Below are 19,028 nucleotides of genomic sequence, written 5' to 3' on the forward strand. Positions count from 1 at the left end.
TTTGCACTTCCTTTATTTCGCGGAGTATGAATAATTTGAAAATGTTTTTAAGAAAAAAATCATAAATATTGCTTTAAAAATGAATGAAAAATAAATATTTTAATTATTCATGAAAATATTTGAATATGAATAATTATTAGTAGTAAAAAATATTTTATTATTAATTATTTTAAATGACATAAACGATTTTTTTTATGAAATTACTTTTAGAATTATTTATTTTTAACGAAATAAAATTAAAGCTTTAAAAAGAGGGAGGGTTTGATGACATTATCCTAAAGTCCAGTCTTGAATCAAGAAATAGCCCAAACGTGTGAGCCAGTCTTCCTCCTTCCTTCAGCTCTTCTTTAGGGTTTCGAATCGGTTTTCTTCCGCCCCTGAACTCACGTCTCCGGCCACCCAGATCGCCGGCGATCGCAGGCCGACGACCGATTACGGTAACCCTGCTCTTGTTCTGTCGCTGTATCTCTTCCTTAGGCTGCTCCATTTTGGTCCACAGGTTAGGTCAGGTTGAATTGAGTTCTTGTTCTGTCGCTTGCTAGGTTAGATGCGAGACTGCTCTGTTTTTCTTGCTCTTGCTTGTTGGGTCGCTCATTTTTTGGATGGGATTCGCGGGGACATGCTTGGTGGCCCGGATTCTTCGCGGGCTTTTCTGGATTCTTTTTTCTTGAAAGTTTCGTGATATTATTCTTGCTGAATCTTTCGTCTCGCGACTTGGCTCAGGTGACTGCCACAATGAACTATAGATGGCGCAATTCGAGCGCTCAGGACGCGGGCCCGGATGAGGGAGAGAAAGTAAGTGAGATGGTTTGTGAATGTTTTTAGTGCCTGTTTAGGAAGGAGTTGGTTCCACTTTCTTGAGCTTCTTGAAGTGGATTCGTGCCGGATGTATAGGCAGTTCATGTGTTGGGTGTGTGCTGACGATGTGGGTTACTTGCCAGGATGCTGTCGATTATGATTTTAGAGAGGACTTTCGGCTGCCGATCAATCACCGGCCGACTGAGAATGTCGATCTGGATGATGTGGAACAGGCATCCCTGGACACGCATCTCTCGTCATCTAATATTGGTTTTAGGCTTCTCCAGAAAATGGGGTGGAGTGGAAAAGGCCTCGGGAAGGATGAGCAAGGTACGTGCTTGCTGTGTGTGAAATGTAGTTTTTCAGCTTTTCTTTGTCCTTAATGTTCAGACTATTATTCTGTTGAATCGTCCGTATCTGGAGTTCCACTAGGGTGTGGTGTTTTGCAGTAATTTTCCGAGTCATTTTTATCTGGGGTTGCAGATCCAATTTTGGGAGTGAAAAAGTTAAATTCTCTGAACTCAACATTGGACCTTGGAATTGTTATGTCGTTTTTAAGTCACAAACATTTTTTATTGTAAACTTGAGTTCTAACCTGAGAGTGGGGAACAGGGATCACAAGATATTGCTCTTTCTCTGCTGCTTTTTGGCAATGCTTTTTTAATGTGTATGGCATGTTTGTTGGTGTCATATGCAGGAATAACTGAACCGATTAAGTCAGGAATGAGAGACCCAAAATTAGGCATTGGAAAGCAAGAAGAGGATGATTATTATACTTCCGAAGAAAATATTCAGCGGAGAAAACTTGAGATTGAGATTGAGGAAACTGAGGAGCAATTGAAGAAGCGGGAGGTATGCAACTGAAATCAATGTTCTCGTAGCATTTAGATATTAGTGAGCGCTTAAATTTTTAAATTGTAGATATTAGAGAAGTTGATGCATTACTTTTTGTGAACCCATACTCAATAACAGAAGGCAGCATATAGCACATGTGCATGCCTTTTGAGGGAATGATATATCATAGGGGAGCATCAACATTGGAAGATGTTGAGAATTTCCTGCAGTTTTTATTACCTGGTGGCTTCTGCCCCCTTCGTGCACCTTATGAACATCCAGGTCATAGCAGAACGTGAGCACAAAATCCAGAATGAGGTCAAAGAAATACGCAAGGTTTTCTATTGTGATCTTTGCAACAAACAATACAAATTGGCGATGGAATTTGAAGCTCATTTAAGTTCATATGACCACAACCATAGAAAGGTGAATGAGCTTTCCTCTACTGATCTGTTTTGCTTTCTCGCATCTAGAATAACGGAACTTCATCAATTTTTCCAATACCTTGCCATTTTGCAGAGATTTAAAGAAATGAGAGAAATGCATGGTGCTAGCAGTCGTGATGATCGTCAAAAAAGAGAACAGCAGCGTCAGGAGAGGGAGATGGCGAAAATGTATCCGACAATTTACTTTTGCTTCGGCCATTATTTTGAGTCAATGGATTGATAAACATTGATATCCAATTGCTATAGTAGAGGTTGTTCCTTAAATGCCAAGCAGTGCAGATGCCCGTAAACAGAAACAACAGCAGGAGGAACCTGGGTCATCTCCAATTCCAGCTCCAACAATAAGTGCTACTGCACTTGCTGATCAGGATCAGCGGAAAACATTAAAATTTGGGTTTTCTTCGAAAAGCGGAACCTCCAAGGTATGTTTCATTAGGGAAAAAAATCCTGATTTAAGATATGATTAAACTATTGTGGCTTTTAACCGGTTGGCGTGTCCTTTTTGTTGCTGTGCAGACCTCAGTCAAAAGTGCCCTGAAGAAGCCGAAAGTAGTTGCTTCAGTTTTTGGCAATGACAGCGATGAGGAATAGCATTAGTTGATGCTTAAAGCTGAGTAATTCCTTTTATTGTGGGCAAAAAGATTTTTGCTGAGGAAGGATAGCTAATTTTATTGTGCTCTTATGGTCTTTAACTTTGTATCGTGTTGGCACTTTAGGGACAAATTGTAACATGCCCGCTTACTGTATTTGCATCCAAAGAAGTTACCAATATTCACTTAATTGAAGTGCACTATTTGAGATTTGTTGAGGTCAGATGATATAGTTGGCCTTCTCCCTGTTGAAATGGTTCAATGAATTTGTGCAGAAGAACTTAATCTTAACTCTATAAACATGCATGCCATTACCAAGTTTCTGGATATCTTCAACAAAGCCTCCAATTTGGCAAATTTTGGATTATGTGGTGAAAGAGGCTATCCAAAGTGCCCTGCTATTTCTGGGCTAGTCTCAAATTTAGATATTTGCTCAACATTGATCTGCTAAACATGATTGGGTGCAAATATATTTTGATTGAAACTTTTAGAATGATCGATACCGTTATCTGCATAGTTCTGAATAATGACCATTGATCATGAGTTTAGGTAATTGCCATTGAATATGAAACAAGTGCGAAAGCAAGAGTTAATCTCTCGCTATGGTACCATAAGTCGCGTTCTTTGTAATCACCAATGCTATTGACTGGGAACCGGACTTGAGGAACGTATCCCTTCTTTTTCACCAACTCCTCCAACCGACCAAGGATCTCATAGATCTCGCCTGTCATAGGGTGCGACCTATCGCGAGCGGTGAACACAAAGGTCATGTTTTTTATGTCGACCCAGCTACACCCCAAATCATTCTTTAGCCCATTAACAGACATCAGTCTTCTAACTTCATCCGCTTCCTTCAATCTTCCCTCACGCGAGTGCATGTTTGAAAGCAGCACATAGTTTGCTGGATTATCAGGTTGCAACTCAAAAAGCCTATCCGCGACTTCTCTGCCCATTTTGAGATTTCCGTGATTTGCGCAAGCACCGAGCAGAGCTCCCCATGCTGTCACGGCAACTTCGATAGACATCGGTACTATGAACTTCTCCGCTTCATCTAGCTGGCCAGTGCGACCAAGTAAATCGACCATGCAAGCATAGTGTTCGTGTCGAGGGTTTATACCAAAATCCTTACTCATGGAATTAAAATATAAGAAGCCTTCGTCAACACGCTCAGCATGGCTTCATGCCCAGAGAAGACTAACGAGGGTAATATAATCAGGTTTAGTTCCTTCCCTAGCATATCCTCGAAGAATTCGATTGCTTGATCAGCTCACCCATGCTGCTGGAATGCAGTAATCATCGCACTCCAACATACCACGGTTTGACCCTCAATCTCTTGAAACGCCCGAGTAGCGTCAGCTAAACTGCCACATTTCGCATACATCATGATCAAAGCACTTCCAATGTAGCTGTTGTTAACACATCCACTTTTTATATCAGACTATGAATCGAGGTGCCCTACTGCCCTGGCTCAATGCTGAGATAGAAGCAGCAGCATGAAGCGCAATAGAGTACGAGACCTCGCTAGGAATGACACCTTGACTTCTCATGAACAACAAAAAGTAACGGCAAGCCTCTCCAAACTTATCATTACGGACAAACCCCGTCATCAGCGCAGTCCAAGAAAACTGCATTTCGAACTCCACTAGTCTGGAATTGCCTAAGAGCATCATCTAACGACCCGCATTAACAATACATGTCCGGTGGCGAATTCTCCACGGACCATAAAATCGTCAAATTCCGCTTGACAGCCAAACCACGTACCTGCCTTCTGAATTCCCAAGCCGCAATTTACTGGCACAAGCACTCAACGCGCCCGACACAATCACTTCATGCGGCGCGATAGAATCTCGCCGAAGAACCTCCTGAACACTAAAACCGCCCGATCAGAAAACCCGTTTTGCAGAAGCCCCAAAACAATAGAACTACAGGTAACAGGGTTTCTCTCGGACATTTCGTCAAACACCTTCTCCACTGCATCCGCACGGGAGCGCTTCGCGTACATGTCGACCAAAGCACTCCCCACAAAGACGTCGCGTCCAAACCCATGTCTGATCACCAAGCAATGAACCTGTTCGCCGTGAGCCGACACCGCAGTCTCTGCACAGGCAGGCAAAACGGCAGAGAAGGTGAACTGGTTGGGGCAAACGCCGGTGGTGATGATCCGGGCGGGTATCTGGGCGACATGGCTAGCGTTCTTGGTCCGTGAGGCGGCGTTGAGTTGGGCTGGGGTAGGTCTGTGCAAGAACTTGGGGAATACAGAGGAGGAGGAAGATGGAGGGATTGCTGTGTTGCTTTTGCTGGGGATCAATGGGGAAGGGAGTTTCATGAGGACAGAGAACAGTCCTCAAACATCAAAGGCAACATGCTGTCTTCTTGTGTATTGAGTCACGTAAGGGAATAATCTCTGTTTGGAAAAATTATCCAAAACTTTCGATTTTAACTTAATTTTTTTAATAATTTGCGAAAAGTATGATAAAATATTAAATACCTTAATAGCTCCACGTCATCCTACTTTGAACCATTCAACGTCATCCCAACTTTAAACCATTCAATAATTGACACCGTCGTCTCAGTTCAAAGCCACATCTCTCTCCTTTGTCTCTCTCTTCGAAAGCATTGGCCCACCACTGCAGTTGCTCTGAATGTACTGGCCAAAAATTACCGATTCATCGTGCCACACTAATGTAAACAATTTTGGTCAAAAATAATGTCGAATTTCTTTCTTCCCCTCTAAGCAAAAAGGAAAAGGAAACATAAAAAGAGAAGAAGAGAAAATAACAAAACATCCATGTCGATGTTAGCCGTACTAGGCAAATGGCCAATGTTGATTGGACCATCGAGTCAATTACTTCTATCAACATTAGCTAAAAAGAATACATCGACAAATCATGGATAGATTTGTGATTAAATTGATTAATAATTAAAGGTTTATAATTAAATTAATAAAATTGAAAAGTTTGAAATCGAACCGATCACTGTATAATAGATTTAGATTTTTTTTTTGTTAATGATTATCACTCTCTTTTTAGGTCATTTAATGTTCATCCAGCGTTATTATAGTTGAATGAGGACTCATTGATTGCATGCCGACTTTGTTGTTGCGATAATATTGCAGCCTTGCAGTAGACTCAAAGAAAATTATAAAACTTCAATAATTAAGACGACGACGACGATCATGACAATGACGACAATGACGACGAGATACGTTGTGTCGCTCATAATGGTGATCTAACTCACCAATTAGGATATACAAATTATTGGTAATCAGACATTTCATTTCATGTCTTCACGTGCACTATTAAAACCACATACCTATAATTACACTCTGTAAACATTACAAAAGCATGAGTACAGTCAAACCATCTCATGATTTTAAATTTGTCTTAATTAGGGATGACATGGTAGAATAATCTCTACAATCCTCAACCAAACAAGGTGCTGAACAAGATTTCAAGCACATGATTCTGGACACGAGAGGCTTGCTCAGCAGCTTCAGCAAAACGCAGCTGGAGATTGCCAGAATCAGACACTGTGTGGTAGACCTCGATAAATATGTCGCCGAGAATCCTGCACCGAGAACCAATGTGAGGCGAGGAATGAAAATGTTTGGGTGAAGACCCTTTGAAGCAAATTATAGGCCATATATGGGAATAAATAGAGATGGACATGCCACAGAGGACCTCAAGGAGGCAGCACTTCCAAAGCCATGAAGCCCGTGATGCCAATCACAGTAATTCCATCCCCAATTTTCAAAACATACTGAAAATGAGAAACGGTGACAACAACAGGAATTTCATCAAATGCTCCATCACGCTGAGATAGTTCATCACACGGTACCAGACAAGAGACAACTGAAAATGAGTGGAATTCGCCATTTTGCAAACTATAACCTGCTCGGGGTGAGTGTGAAAGGTTTCTCCCCTACAGTGAGTGTCCAGTTTGGCATGTTTGCGTCGTTATTGTAGTCATCTACTGATTCACCCATCAAATACAGTATGCTTTCACAGAGCTGTAAGAAGGCTAGGAGTCAGAAGATTGAAAATCTAGTATCAATATGCTCGCATCACATCTATTGTTATCTTCTGTTTTAGCTGATTCTGGACCCATAGGAGAGTCAGCTCACAGGCAGTGCAAACAACATCCTCACCTGACAGTCCATATTATAAATTTACAGTGCATGTTAGATCTCTAGTACTCCTCTTAATAATCTTGCAAGCAGGCCAAAGAGAAGTCATCACCTGAGTTTTCGTTTTCCTTCTCAACCACTGTTTTGACTCCCATGCTGCAAATTAAGTAAAAAAAAAAAAGTCACATAAATGGCGTACTGCATACATTGTTTTCTAGCCACGTGTCAAGGCATTTTCAATGTCAGTTGGACAAAGGTCCATATAGCAGTGTATGATGGCAATTAAATCTGCAGAATTTGTGTTTCCAATAAGACTAATGCTTGCTTATTGTTTGTGTAATAGGCATTCCTACTCCTTAACGGTGAACCGGAAACATTGAAGTGAACCAGTCATTCAACAATTATAACGCAAGGACTTCTTACCTCGCATACTGGCTCCCATTGAAAACACATAAATCAATCTGGGAACAAACTTTGTTGGGTTTCACCTGTGAACCATGATGATACATTCTATTAAGTATTCTGAATGAATGAATGCAAGTGGTGAACTTGTAATGGTCAGTGACATACAACGGCAATCAAGATATCTCATATTAAATCTCCATATCGAGACATAAATTCCTTGCACTCAGTGCTCACAACTCCTTCGGCCCCAATAGCATGGTCGATTTCAGCAACAACTGACTGGTAAACATTCTCAACAGGTGAACTTAAGAATTAAAGAAAGAAGGAAAAAAAAAAAGAAATAGGAATACAATAGTGGCTGGTGAGTAATCACAGGACAGATGTAACAGGCATAAAAAATTTAGTCGGCATCGATTAGTCCAAAGGGTGAACACATATTGTTGGACCAGCAAGCAAAGAAGTTCCTGGACCGACAATAGCTGCACAACCACCCTGGCATATGCCTGAAAATAAGTTGACATCATCCTCAACAACCATGTGACTGATGGGAAATTTGAAGGCACAAATGTACCAGGCATTTCTAGAGTTCAAAAAGTGTTGGAAATATATATATATATATATATTTTTTTTGACAAAAGGAACTGATAGAGAAGATCATTAAAAAGGAAAATGTGAAGCAACTAAAACTAAAATAGACAACATAGACTACTGGTACGTGTACAGCTTCTTTATTAAGTATGAGCCTTTTCCAGTTATAACAGAAAAAGAAAGTGATGTCATAATCAGCTTACTGAAGTAGCTAGAAGCTAATATCTAATGATATTATTGTCTTTAAAAAAATAATCTGTAATTAGACACATAATTAAGCTTTAAGACCTACCCAAAGTAAATAGAAAAAAAGACAGATTACCTCTTGATGGGCTGCCAATAAAAAGATCGCTTATATAGAACCGAAAGGACAACAAATTTAAAGTCAACACCTTTTCTAGATAGAGGGATGAATGTACAAAGAATGAATCATTATTTATTTCTGACCTACCAGTAAATTTTTGTGTAACTGGAAAACCTACATGCTTCCTCTTGAAGTGTCTTTTGTCGACCCCATCAAACACAATCTTGCCTCCCACTTTTTCATTCGGCTCACGGTGTAACCGGAAGTAGAATATTTGTCGTCCACCCTACCTTGCTGCATCATATTGTACCTGTGGTTTCTAAAATCAACAGCCATAGACAATATAGATAGACCAAAAGAATGATGAAAAATAGGTTTCATGCTCCAACTAAAGCAGGATGACTCCATGATCCCTGTAAAACCGATGGCTAAAGCTATGGGACAATACCAGACGGGTGACATTCGCAACAGAGACCTCTTGGAAGCGAAGCCTGAGGAGTCCTTCTCCTCGAACTTTAAAAAAATGCAAGACTTCCCTCTCGTGTGGCCTCAAAGAAAACCTGCAAGTCAAACATGTGCCCAGGAAGGTTCACAGTGCTCTTCAAGAACTAGATTTCTTTCTTTGTCTGTGTGTGTGCGCGTGTGGTTGAGTGAGAGAGAGAGCCCACTTGGTCTTTTACAATGAAATCACCAGCTTCAACAATATCCTGACTTGCAAAACCAGAAACCGATCCAGATCCATAGCTTATGTCACTAGAAGTGCGAAAGCAGAAGCTAATCCCATGCTATGATGCCGCAAGTTACACTCTTTGTGCTCTCTGTTGCTATTTACAGTGAACTGGACTCGAGGAAGAAATGCTTATTCAACCTAACTGTATTCTGTTATCCCAGCGAGTGTTGAACCAGGTATTTGCTCAAATTGGATATGGTAAATGTTACACGTGACACAACAGAATATGTTGGTTGAAATTTCTTGGAATGATTAATCATGTGATTTGCATAATTTTGAATGACCATTGATTGTTAAAATCACTGAAGATAGCAGCCCTTCATAACAGCTGATTTTGCATCTATGCACAAATCAGCAGTAAATCTGTGTTTCACCAAAAAATGGACTTGAGTAGGAGGGAAGTTGATAGTTTAAAATGCAATCAAATGAGATGAGCAGAAAACTCAAATTCAATTCGATGTAACGTGTTTGGTAGCAAGAATAGCTGTATGAGCTTTGAAGAGGTTCAAGAGGAAACACATGTCTAGGAAAGGAAGAAGAAACTCACAAGCCAATTTCTATTCCTGCAAACCTCAGAAGTCAGATGTTTTGAGGATAAGAATGTCAAGACATCAAACAATCATACTTAAAGAGCACCTAAAGAATGCTATCAGCTGTCAAGTCACCAGTAATCCCCGCATGTACATTGACCCTCAGTAAATCGATGAAACCGATTGACATCCCTGACAACAATTTCTCTTTTGTAAATATCAGAAGCGAATTTCATCACCGTGTGACAGTCGCCACAAGTTCTCAGGTTTTTCTTTATCCTAACAGGAGCTCCATTTGGGAGTGTAAGCAGTGCGAAAGCAAGAGCCAATCTCTCGCTGTGATGCCATAAGTTACGCTCTTTGTACTCTCCAATGCTATTTACTGCAAACTGGACTTGAGGAACGTATCCTTTCTTTTTCACCAACTCCTCCAACTGACCAAGCATCTCATAAATCTTGCACGTCATAGCATGCGACCTATCATGTGAGGTGAACACAAAGGTCGTGTTTTTTATATCAACCCAGCTACACCCTGGTTCCTTCTTTAGCCCGTTGACAGACATCAGTCTTCTAACTTCATCTGCTTCCTTCAATCTTCCCTCACGTGAGTACATGTTTGAAAGCAGCACATAGTTTCCTGGATTATCAGGTTGCAACTCAAATAGCCTATCTGCGGCTTCTCTGCCCAAATCAAGATTTCTATGATTTGAGCAAGCTCCAAGCAAAGCTCCCCACACTGTTGAGTCAGCTTTGATAGGCATCGATTCTATTAACTTCTTTGCTTCGTCTAGCCGGCCAGCACGACCAAGTAAGTCAACCATGCAAGCATAGTGTTCATGTCCAGGGTTTATACCATAAATCTTAGTCATCAAATTAAAATACAAGTAACCTTTGTCAATGCGCCCAGCGTGGCTGCATGCCGAGAGAAGACTAACAAGGGTAATATAATCAGGTTTAGTTCCTTCTGCTAGCATATCCTCAAACATTTTGACTGCTTGATCAGCACACCCATGTTGCTGGAATGCAGTGATCATAGCACTCCAACATACCACAGTTCGGCCCTCAATCTCTTCAAATGCCCGAGTAGCGTCAGCTAAACTGCCACATTTTGCGTACATCATAATTAGAGCACTTCCAATGCAGGTGCTGCTCACAAATCCACTTTTTAATATCTGATTATGAATTGAGGTGCCCTGGCTCAATGCTGAGATAGAAGCAGTAGCATGAAGTGCAGTAGAGAATGAAACCTCGTCGGGAATTACATCTTCACTTCTCATGAACGACAAATAACGACAAGCCTCTTCAAACTTATCATTATGGACAAACCCCATCATCATCACATTCCATGTGACAACATCTCGAACTCCACTAGTCCGGAATTGCCTAAGAGCATCATCTAAGGACCCACATTTACAGTACATGTCCAAAAGCGAATTCTTCACATATGATGAAATCATTAAATTCCGCTTAACAACCAAACCATGTACCTGCCTTCCGAATTCTGAGCCGCCATTATTGCCACAAGCACTCAATGCGCTCGAGAAAGTCACTTCATCTGGCGCAACAGCATCTCGCTTAAGAACCTCCCTGAAAACTAAAACCGCCCGATCAAAAAACTTGTTTTGCAAGAGCCCCACGACCATAGAATTCCAGGTAACAAGGTTTCTCTCGGGCATTTCGTCAAACATCTTCTGTGCTGCATCCATACGGGAACATTTTGCATACATGTCGACCAAAGCACTTCCCACAAAGATGTCACATCCAAACCCATGTTTAATCACCAAGCAATGAATCTGTTCGCCGTGAGACAACACCATGGTCTCTGCACAGGCAGGTAAAACAGCAGAGAAGGTGAAATGGTTTGGGTAAATTCCAGTTCTCCTCATCTGGTTAAACAGGGCCAGTGCCTTGAAGGGCTTGTTGGCATGGGACTGTTGGGTGAGGAGGGAAGTCCAGGTGACCACATTCTTGGACCCATCACTGGCTTGTGAGAACAACGCCACGCTCTGGTCAACGTGGCCACACTTGGCATACAAGCTGAGGAGCCTGTTGAGGAGGGAAGGGATGGAAATGCAGCCGTTGGTGGTGATCTGGGCGTGTATCTGGGTGACATGTCTGATGTTCCTGGTCTGTGAAGCGGTGTTGAGGAGGTCATTGAGTTGAGTTGGAGTGGGTGGTGATGGGGCTTTGTGGTGTGGGGCGTGCAAGAACTTGGGTAACACAGTGGATGATGAATGGATTGCTATGTGGCTTTTGCTGGGAATCAATGGGGAAGGAACTTTCATAATCCTAGGACAAAGAGCAGTACTTCTACATCAAAGGATACATGCTGTCTTCTTATATTGATGAATGCTAAGATCTATCTTATATAACTCATTGTCCATATGGCAGCATTATTGTTTTTGTAAGGACTCATTGTTCACATGACGACTTCATTGTTGGGATGCTATTTGGTAGTCTTGCAATAAACTTGAAGAAAATTATAAGAATTCAATAATCAAGATAATACAAAAAAGTGATAATTATTTGTTTGAATTTTTATTTTGAACAATAAATGTATCGATTGATTCTCTCCCATTTGATTGGACTGTTGGATGGGAAAAGTGCAAAAAGTTCTAAATAAAAATTTATTTTGAAAACAAGTCCTAAACATTTTTATATCGTTTAAGTTTTTTCAAAATTTCAATTTCCGAAATAGAATTATGTTTAGCACTATGCTCAAAATTTCTACTCCAAATCATTTTTTTTAATTTTTAAATATTTTTTACTTTTTTTTTTTTTTTCTATTTTATCCTTTTTTTCTTTTTTTTCTTTTCCTCTTCTTCCTCCCGGCCTTGGGACCTCGATGGCCATGACTAGAGGTGATGGCGGCCAAGTCGAGGTCGACCGTTGTCCACCCTCAGTGAGCCATGAGGCCGCCCTTGAGGCATGGGTGGCGAGGAAGCCTTGCCCATGGCGAGGCCCACCTCGCCGGGACGGGGGTGGAGGCGATTGCAGTGAGTGGTGGTCGCGACAAGGCAACGACGGCGGTCCTTCGTCCTCCACATCTGACCACTTTCTCTCCCTAGGTTGGCAACAAATGAAGAAGGCTGGAATAAAGAAGAACAAGAGGAAAAAGAAAAGAAAGAAAAAGATCAAAATTCAAAAATTGATTTTAGAATTGTTCCCAAGAACAAAGAATCAATTATTTTTTACTTTTCAATCCAACCAAATTTGATCCGAGAACAAAAATTTTACCAAATAGATTTATGTTCTAAAAATGTTTGAACTAAATTGTCCAAATAGGCCCAAAATGTATCTATTGATTCTCTCGCATTTGATTGGACAATTGGACCATAGATGCAATGATTTACTTCACACATGAGCTTTCTAGTTCAAGCGTACGATGGTCTGGTTGCACCGAAGAAAAGAAAAGAGTTGAAGAAGCGTATGATCTCCACTTGGCTCGGGGGACGCAGCTCACTTGGTAAAGCTCTGGCTTCACAATTGGGTCGTTGCAATTACATGTTGAATGCGTAGTCTTGCTCTTAACAGTGATCTAGCTACCAGAATTATAGTTCGGATTATTCCGATGGCCAATTAGCCTCGTTTTGAAGTTCCCCCTTCGTTGGTACTAGTTGTTCTCAGTAGATATCAATCTCAGCCATTAGGATAAAGAAATTTTTAGCAATCAGACAAATAGGAAAGAACTCACACATTTCATTTCATTTCTACACATAACATATTAAAACCACACAGCTATGATTACACCCTACAGATATTACAAAAGCATGAGGACAGTCGAACTATCTCATGACTTCAAGATTGTCTTGATTAGGGATAATATGGTACAATAATCTCTACAGTCCTCAAACCGACAAGGTTCTGAACAAGATTTCAAGCACATGATTTTGGAGATAAGAGAAGCTTGTTAGGCAGCTTCCGCAAAACCCAGCTCGAGATTGCCGAAATCAAACACCGTGTGATAGACCCCCATGAATACATCGCCGAGAATCCTGCACCGAGATCCAATGCAAGGTGAGGGAAGAAAAATGTGGATAAAGATCGTCTTAAAGCAAATTACAGATCATATATAAGAAGAAAAGGAGATGGACATACCAAAGAGGACCACGAGGTGGTGGCATGTCGAAAGCCATGAACCCACTGATGCAGATAGTATTAATTCCATCCCCAGTTTTCAAAACATACTGGAAATGACAAAAGATGACAAAACCAGGAATTTTATCAGGTGCTCCATCATGCTGAGACAGTTCATCACGCAGTACCAGACAATAGACAACTGAAAATAAAGGAATTTGCCATTTTGCAAACTTAAACCTGCTCAGGGGTGAGTGTGAAAGGTTTCTCCCCGATGGTGAAAGTCAAGTCTGGCATGTATGCGATGTTATCGCAGTCAACCACCGATTCACCCATTGGACTTGGTATGCTTTCACAAAGCTGTAAAAAGGCCAAGAGTCAGGCAAACGAAAATCTAGAATCAATATGTTTGCATCGCAATTTATGGGCTTTGGATTGATTACCTGTGTCACATAGTTGAGCACTCTATCTTTTGTTCTCGTCTGTTTTAGTTGATTCTGGACCCATATAACAGTCAGCTCGCAGGCAGTGCAAACAACATCATCGCCTGACAGTCCACATTTCAGTGCCTTTTAGAACTGGAGTTCTCTTCTACTAATAAACTCACAAGCAGTTCAAAGAGAAGTCATCACCTGATTTCTCATTTGCCTTATCGACCACTGTTTTGATTCCTGGGCTGCAAAACAAGTAAAAAAGTCATGAACATTCATGGCGTATTGCGTACATTTTTTTTCCTAGCTTTCCATATGTCAAGGCTTTTTCAACGTCAGTTGGACAAAGGTCCAAATAGTGGTGTATGATGGCAAATATTTCACTGGGAAAGTAGCAGAACTTGGGATTTTAATATGACTATTGTTTATTGCTTGAGTAAGAGGCATTCCTTTCCTTAATGATAAACCAGAAATATTTAACCAGTCATTAACAATTACACCGCAAGAACTTCCTCACCTTACATGTCGTGTCCCGTTGAAAATGCATAAACCGATCTGGGAACAGATTTTGTCGGGTTTCACCTGTGAACCATAATAATAAATTCTACTGAATTCTTGCAAACGAATGAATACAAGTGGCGAACAAATAGAAATGGTCAGTGACATACGCCAGCAATCAAGAGATCCCATATCAAATCTCCATACTGAGTCACGACCTCCTTGCACTCGGTGCTCACAACTCCTTCGGCCCCAATAGCATGGTTGATTTCAGTGACCACAGACTGGTAAACATTCTCAATAGGTTAACTTAGGAATACGATAACAACAGGCGAGTAAACACAGAACAGACGTAATAGGCATAAAATCTTTGGTCGACATAGATTAGTCTGAAGGGCGAACACGTACTGTTGGACCAGCAAGCAAGGAAGTTCCAGAATCTACAATAGCTGCACAGCCACCACTGCATACACCTGAAAAGAAGTTGACATCAACCATGTGACTGATGGGCAATTCAAAGGCATAAATGTACAGGGCACTCGTACAGAATTCAAGGAGTGTTGGGAATTTTTTTCAAAAGCAACAATGAGAGAAGATCATTAAATAGGAAAATGTGAAGCAACTGAAACTAAACTAGACAACATAGACTACTGGAATGTGAACCAGCTTCTATCAACTTTGAGAATTTTTCAGTTAGAACAGAAAAAGAAAGTGATGTCATAATCAGCTCATCCAAAGTGTCTAGAACCTAACATCCAATGATTTTATTCTCTTAGAAAAATTGATTTTCAATTAGAGACATGATTAGCTTTAAGATCTATTCAAGGTTAAAAGAAAAAGGAACTTAGTTTGGCAGCTGCAAGATTACCCGTTGACTGGTTGGCAATGAGAATATCGCCCATATTGAACTGAAAGGACAGCAAGTTTAAAGTTAATGCCTTTTCTAAAGAGAGTGATGAATGTACAAAGAATGAATCATTATCAATTTCTAACCTGCCAGTAACCCTTCTGTGTAACTGGAACATATACATGCTTCCCCTTGAAGTGTCTTTCGTCAACGCCACCAAACACAATCTCACCTCCCTCTTTTGCATCTGGATCACGGTTCAACCAGAAGGAGAATACGTCGTCATCCACCAGACCTTGCTGCATCATATTGTACCTGTAGTTTCTAAAATCAGAAGCAATAGCCAACAGAGATAGACCAAAAGATCGATGAAAAATAGGTCTCAAGCTCCAACAAAAGGAGGATGACTTTATGATCACTGTGATACCAACGGCTAAAGCTATGGGATGATACCAGACAGGGGTGACATTCCCAACAGAGATCTCCTGGAAGCCAAGCCCAAGGATTCCATCGAACTTCGCCAATACAAAAGAAAGACTTCCTTCTCGTGTGGCCTCAATGAAAACCTGCAAGTCAAACATACGTAAGTGAGATTTATAGTCCTCTTCAAGAGCTAGATTTCTTTCTGTGAGAGAGAGAGAGAGAGAGAGAGAGAGAGAGCGCCCACTTGATCTTTTACAATGAGATTGCCAACTTCAACATTATCCTGACTCAGAAAACCAGCAACCGATCCAGATCCATAGTTTATGTCACAAGTTTTTCCTGAATTACCAACAAAGAAAAGTCAAATAAGTACACCACCAAATTTGACGACAAAAGATAAGAACTTTCCATGTAAATCAACTGATCTATGGTGAAAGTTAAAAAATTCTACTCTCAAGGTCATACCATTCTTTTTGTATGTACTAGAACGGCTGGCCTTGTATTTGGAATGGAAATAGCAAGCAATCTGCGCATAATAACCAACCCGGTCAGCAATCCCACACCAATACACGTGTCGCGAAACAAAGCAATTAAGCATGACTCACCGAGAAGAAACATTTCGCTGATGGAACCCAGAGATTTGAACTGCCAGTATCAAATATAACAGTAAATTGCTGTGGGGGCGAGCCGATGCCGACCTCTCCATAATATTGTGCATCCAAATAATTCTTCAGGGGCACCATGTCTTCTCCTCCACTGTGCATATTCAAGCCCTTTGTACCATATTTCAAAAATCCCTCTTGTCTTGCAGTTCTAGCAGCATTGATGCTCCAAACATCGAGGCGCCGCTTCTTCAGCCCAATTCTCACCAGGCCATGGGATGAAGTAGGAAGAAGAGGTACAATTACAGCCCACAAACAAAATGCTGCGAAAAGATATTTGTAGCCCATGTTGTATGCAAATCCTGTCACCCAGTCAGGACAAGCGAAAACAAAGCAGGAAATTCTTGAATCAGCCCAAGAGTGATGGGGAAAACAACTTGGATCACCAATGGTTCAAACGAATATCTTTCAAAAGAAATACAAAACTTCAGAAGAGTGCTGCTTAACATGGAAATGTTCATTGCACTCTTTTAACTGGTAAAGTAGACAAAGACCATCAAGTTAGAAATTAATCAAGAAAGAATTCTACTTCAGTTGAAACAAATCATTCCCAAGAGTGAAATATCAGCATCCTACCTACCACAAACTGCACAAAGATCAGACGTGAATGAAAACATTTAGTCAACTTAAGTTCACTTTCCTTCCCCAAAGGCCATAGTAACAACTGTTTTTAACATCATTAAACCCAAAAAAGCAAATGCTTTTGACAATTTATGACTTCCTTTATGAGTACTAATCACCCCAACAGAAAGACTCAGGCTTTAGAGCGAGTGAATGGGACACACAAGCAAAGCAAAGCCAGCAAATTACTAGCCCATGCACGACATCATGGTCTCTGCAAGAAAGAAACCATCAACCCTCATGCCCAGAGGCCGGTATGAGCTCCGTGATCAGGGTGATCTTACTGATGTCGTTCTACACCATCAGAGACAGAGATCGAACCTTTTGCCGATGTGCTTGAAGAGAGAGAGAGAGAGCTGAGCAAGGGATGCTGATGAGCTTTGCTGGAACGCTTCAGTAGCTTGCAGAAAGATGAGGAAGTTCGGGTGTCCACGAAACCAGGAGCCACTTCTCTTCTTTTATTCTATATTTTGACAAGTACAATAATTACTTTTGTCCACCACCACATTAATATTTGCCGAGCGAATCCTAAGTTTTGCTGCTGACGCGCCCAAGTCCCTGGTGATATTTCCAGGAAAGTCGTGCTATCTTCTAAATCGCACGGCCTCTGAGAGCAAGAGTATTGGCTAGGCGTGCTGATTCTAGATGCTGCACCGAGTACGTGCCTAACCAACAAAAAGCAAGCTTCCGATAAGATCTTTCAGTCATAATCTAATAACCTGGCGTCTAGTGTAGATGAGTTCATTAGTTCAACGTGTCGATACCCTACATGCCATATTTCTTCAATTAAAGAGAAATTTTTTCTTTCCTCACTCCTCAAGATACCTCTAAATTTTACGTCTTAGAATTTAACGAAATAATTTTAGGATATATTTAGGTCAAAGGTTTTAACTGAAAAAAATGTAAATATGATGTAAATGCACATGTATAGAATTAAATCGTAAATAACATGGATGGGAAATAGATTTTTTTTTTTTTAATGATTGAAGTAGTTTTCTTATGCTTAAGATTTTAAATAGAAAAAGTTAACTTTTAGTAGTTTTCACAAATCAAAATGAAAATATTAAATATCGACTTAGCTAAGTATATTATAAGAAATTGGTAAGGACAAAACTTATTTTTTAGGTCAAAATAACCGGTTGTAACTTAAAAAATCTTTCAAATAATTTCGATATTTGGTAGAATTGAGTTGTCTTTACTCTTGCATATTTAGGTCGGATACCGACATGCCTACCACTTCGAAGAGTTTTCATTATCGACTTGATTATTTTAATTTACTTTTGAAAGATAAGAAATTGTATTAGAAATCAAAAATGGGTGTTCGATATCTGACCGAGCCAATGAAGAAGCCAATCAAAAAGCCATATTCGAACCTAATCATAACAACTGAACTGCCCTATACTGGGTACTGATATTGAATCCTTGCATTTAACCACACTAATTAAGATCACTTCAGCCTATTTCCCTTCCCAACTCCCAGATGAAATTCGAAATGCATATGTAGGGCCATGCGATGGAAATTGGATTCCAAAACATGTCCGAGCATGGAAATTGCTTGGAAGTTTCTTGAACATGGCCAACATAGGAAAATGCTAAGAGACGATGATGTCCTAGACACGAACTTGTCCGTGCAAACCCGACTTTAGACAAAAGGAAGCATACAACATCTTTGCATACCCATTTCCTCCACCTTTTTTTTCAAGCTTTTGTCATTTGTCATGCATGCGCAGACCCCAATAAAGTATCCCCAAAATCTTTTATTTTTTATTTTTTATTTATTTTCTATTTGAATGGGCTTTTGGCTATGTACTTTGTTTTGTGAGAGTTTTTGTCTTGTCCATGAAATACACATAAAAATGGTTTTAGAATATTAATATGTGCTTGGACCAGAGCAAGTCCTTAAAAGGCTTACGGAAAAAAACAAGCGGGAGAACCGCCTTGGGGTGAGAGATCTAGCGCTGTCTTCCTATTCCCTCTATATCGGGAAGACAAAGATAGATAATGAATTAGGGGGCCTTACGGTGGTAGACATACCTCAAGACTTCGGTTCTAGCTATTACTGGGTAGGCGTGTATAGTAGTCTTTCGCGCTTGGAGTGAGTGAGAGTGGATTAAAAAG

At 40.5% G+C, this 19,028-nt stretch overlaps 6 protein-coding genes across 13 annotated transcripts; 1 reads left to right on the forward strand and 5 right to left on the reverse strand.

Moving 5' to 3' along the window:
* Positions 1-287: 287 nt before the first annotated feature.
* On the forward strand, positions 288-2,876 carry LOC104431535 (G patch domain-containing protein 8). Of its 3 annotated transcripts, none has more exons than XM_039304363.1 (8): positions 288-499; positions 724-795; positions 942-1,128; positions 1,496-1,650; positions 1,915-2,058; positions 2,152-2,246; positions 2,350-2,500; positions 2,595-2,876. In XM_039304363.1, exons 2-8 carry the CDS (start codon positions 736-738, stop codon positions 2,667-2,669), a joined length of 867 nt encoding a protein of 288 aa, XP_039160297.1. In that variant the 5' UTR covers positions 288-499; positions 724-735; the 3' UTR covers positions 2,670-2,876. The 3 variants fall into 3 exon arrangements, with proteins under 3 accessions (XP_039160297.1, XP_010042458.1, XP_010042465.1); XM_010044156.2 differs by having other exon boundaries at positions 288-437; XM_010044163.2 differs by having other exon boundaries at positions 288-437; positions 2,353-2,500.
* Positions 2,877-3,213: 337 nt separating this feature from the next.
* Positions 3,214-4,275, reverse strand: LOC104431524 (pentatricopeptide repeat-containing protein At1g20230). Its single transcript, XM_039306933.1, has 3 exons — positions 4,181-4,275; positions 3,940-4,074; positions 3,214-3,844 (listed from the first exon to the last, which is right to left on the reverse strand). The coding sequence occupies exons 1-3, from the start codon at positions 4,273-4,275 to the stop codon at positions 3,214-3,216; spliced, it is 861 nt and encodes a 286-aa protein (XP_039162867.1).
* Positions 4,276-4,490: 215 nt separating this feature from the next.
* LOC120290608 (putative pentatricopeptide repeat-containing protein At3g13770, mitochondrial) lies at positions 4,491-4,994 on the reverse strand. The gene has a single exon (XM_039306934.1). The coding sequence runs from the start codon at positions 4,992-4,994 to the stop codon at positions 4,491-4,493; it is 504 nt and encodes a 167-aa protein (XP_039162868.1).
* Positions 4,995-5,959: 965 nt separating this feature from the next.
* Positions 5,960-7,653, reverse strand: LOC120290187 (cyprosin-like). Of its 4 annotated transcripts, none has more exons than XR_005548036.1 (4): positions 7,218-7,653; positions 6,907-6,950; positions 6,559-6,677; positions 5,960-6,427 (listed from the first exon to the last, which is right to left on the reverse strand). XR_005548036.1 is itself a non-coding variant. In XM_039305939.1 (4 exons), the coding sequence occupies exons 1-4, from the start codon at positions 7,234-7,236 to the stop codon at positions 6,091-6,093; spliced, it is 327 nt and encodes a 108-aa protein (XP_039161873.1). In that variant the 5' UTR covers positions 7,237-7,653; the 3' UTR covers positions 5,960-6,090. The 4 variants fall into 4 exon arrangements, 1 of the variants encoding a protein (XP_039161873.1); XR_005548035.1 differs by having other exon boundaries at positions 6,559-6,815; XR_005548034.1 differs by having other exon boundaries at positions 5,960-6,235; positions 6,349-6,815.
* Positions 7,654-8,137: 484 nt separating this feature from the next.
* On the reverse strand, positions 8,138-11,732 carry LOC104431508 (putative pentatricopeptide repeat-containing protein At5g52630). Its single transcript, XM_039305938.1, has 2 exons — positions 9,369-11,732; positions 8,138-8,401 (listed from the first exon to the last, which is right to left on the reverse strand). Exon 1 carries the CDS (start codon positions 11,634-11,636, stop codon positions 9,483-9,485), a length of 2,154 nt encoding a protein of 717 aa, XP_039161872.1. The 5' UTR covers positions 11,637-11,732; the 3' UTR covers positions 8,138-8,401; positions 9,369-9,482.
* A 1,296-nt stretch (positions 11,733-13,028) lies between these two features.
* Positions 13,029-17,392, reverse strand: LOC104431494 (aspartic proteinase). Of its 3 annotated transcripts, none has more exons than XM_010044117.3 (15): positions 17,232-17,392; positions 16,233-16,591; positions 16,093-16,153; positions 15,872-15,966; positions 15,658-15,770; positions 15,351-15,519; positions 15,226-15,265; positions 14,766-14,830; positions 14,528-14,641; positions 14,377-14,441; positions 14,061-14,104; positions 13,872-13,975; positions 13,669-13,788; positions 13,450-13,538; positions 13,262-13,346 (listed from the first exon to the last, which is right to left on the reverse strand). In XM_010044117.3, the coding sequence occupies exons 2-15, from the start codon at positions 16,575-16,577 to the stop codon at positions 13,262-13,264; spliced, it is 1,509 nt and encodes a 502-aa protein (XP_010042419.2). In that variant the 5' UTR covers positions 16,578-16,591; positions 17,232-17,392. The 3 variants fall into 3 exon arrangements, with proteins under 3 accessions (XP_039163685.1, XP_010042419.2, XP_039163686.1); XM_039307752.1 differs by lacking the exon at positions 17,232-17,392 and adding an exon at positions 17,100-17,206; XM_039307751.1 differs by lacking the exon at positions 17,232-17,392 and having other exon boundaries at positions 13,029-13,346; positions 16,233-16,577.
* Positions 17,393-19,028: the final 1,636 nt, after the last annotated feature.

The sequence above is a fragment of the Eucalyptus grandis genome, chromosome 2 (genome assembly GCF_016545825.1).
Source record: "Eucalyptus grandis isolate ANBG69807.140 chromosome 2, ASM1654582v1, whole genome shotgun sequence".
NCBI lineage: Eukaryota > Viridiplantae > Streptophyta > Magnoliopsida > Myrtales > Myrtaceae > Eucalyptus > Eucalyptus grandis.

What these genes read in the sequence shown, in the direction of transcription:
- LOC120290187 (XM_039305939.1), bottom strand. An exon ending in GAAGGAAAACGAAAACTCAG is followed by an intron (nt 6,678 to 6,906) that starts GTGATGACTTCT and finishes GCCTTCTTACAG; the next exon opens with CTCTGTGAAAGCATACTGTA. An exon ending in TTCACACTCACCCCGAGCAG is followed by an intron (nt 6,236 to 6,558) that starts GTTATAGTTTGC and finishes TTCTCGGTGCAG; the next exon opens with GATTCTCGGCGACATATTTA.
- LOC104431524 (XM_039306933.1), bottom strand. Translation starts at nt 4,275, where the DNA reads ATGACGGGGTTTGTCCGTAATGATAAGTTTGGAGAGGCTTGCCGTTAC. An exon ending in GTCATTCCTAGCGAGGTCTC is followed by an intron (nt 4,075 to 4,180) that starts GTACTCTATTGC and finishes TGTTAACAACAG; the next exon opens with CTACATTGGAAGTGCTTTGA. An exon ending in ACTGCATTCCAGCAGCATGG is followed by an intron (nt 3,845 to 3,939) that starts GTGAGCTGATCA and finishes CTGGGCATGAAG; the next exon opens with CCATGCTGAGCGTGTTGACG.
- LOC104431535 (XM_039304363.1), top strand. Translation starts at nt 736, where the DNA reads ATGAACTATAGATGGCGCAATTCGAGCGCTCAGGACGCGGGCCCGGAT. An exon ending in GAGAGGGAGATGGCGAAAAT is followed by an intron (nt 2,247 to 2,349) that starts GTATCCGACAAT and finishes TTAAATGCCAAG; the next exon opens with CAGTGCAGATGCCCGTAAAC. An exon ending in CGAAAAGCGGAACCTCCAAG is followed by an intron (nt 2,501 to 2,594) that starts GTATGTTTCATT and finishes GTTGCTGTGCAG; the next exon opens with ACCTCAGTCAAAAGTGCCCT.
- LOC120290608 (XM_039306934.1), bottom strand. Translation starts at nt 4,994, where the DNA reads ATGAAACTCCCTTCCCCATTGATCCCCAGCAAAAGCAACACAGCAATC.
- LOC104431508 (XM_039305938.1), bottom strand. Translation starts at nt 11,636, where the DNA reads ATGAAAGTTCCTTCCCCATTGATTCCCAGCAAAAGCCACATAGCAATC.
- LOC104431494 (XM_039307751.1), bottom strand. Translation starts at nt 16,577, where the DNA reads ATGGGCTACAAATATCTTTTCGCAGCATTTTGTTTGTGGGCTGTAATT. An exon ending in CAGCGAAATGTTTCTTCTCG is followed by an intron (nt 16,154 to 16,232) that starts GTGAGTCATGCT and finishes TATTATGCGCAG; the next exon opens with ATTGCTTGCTATTTCCATTC. An exon ending in CCTTGCTTGCTGGTCCAACA is followed by an intron (nt 14,642 to 14,765) that starts GTACGTGTTCGC and finishes AATGTTTACCAG; the next exon opens with TCTGTGGTCACTGAAATCAA.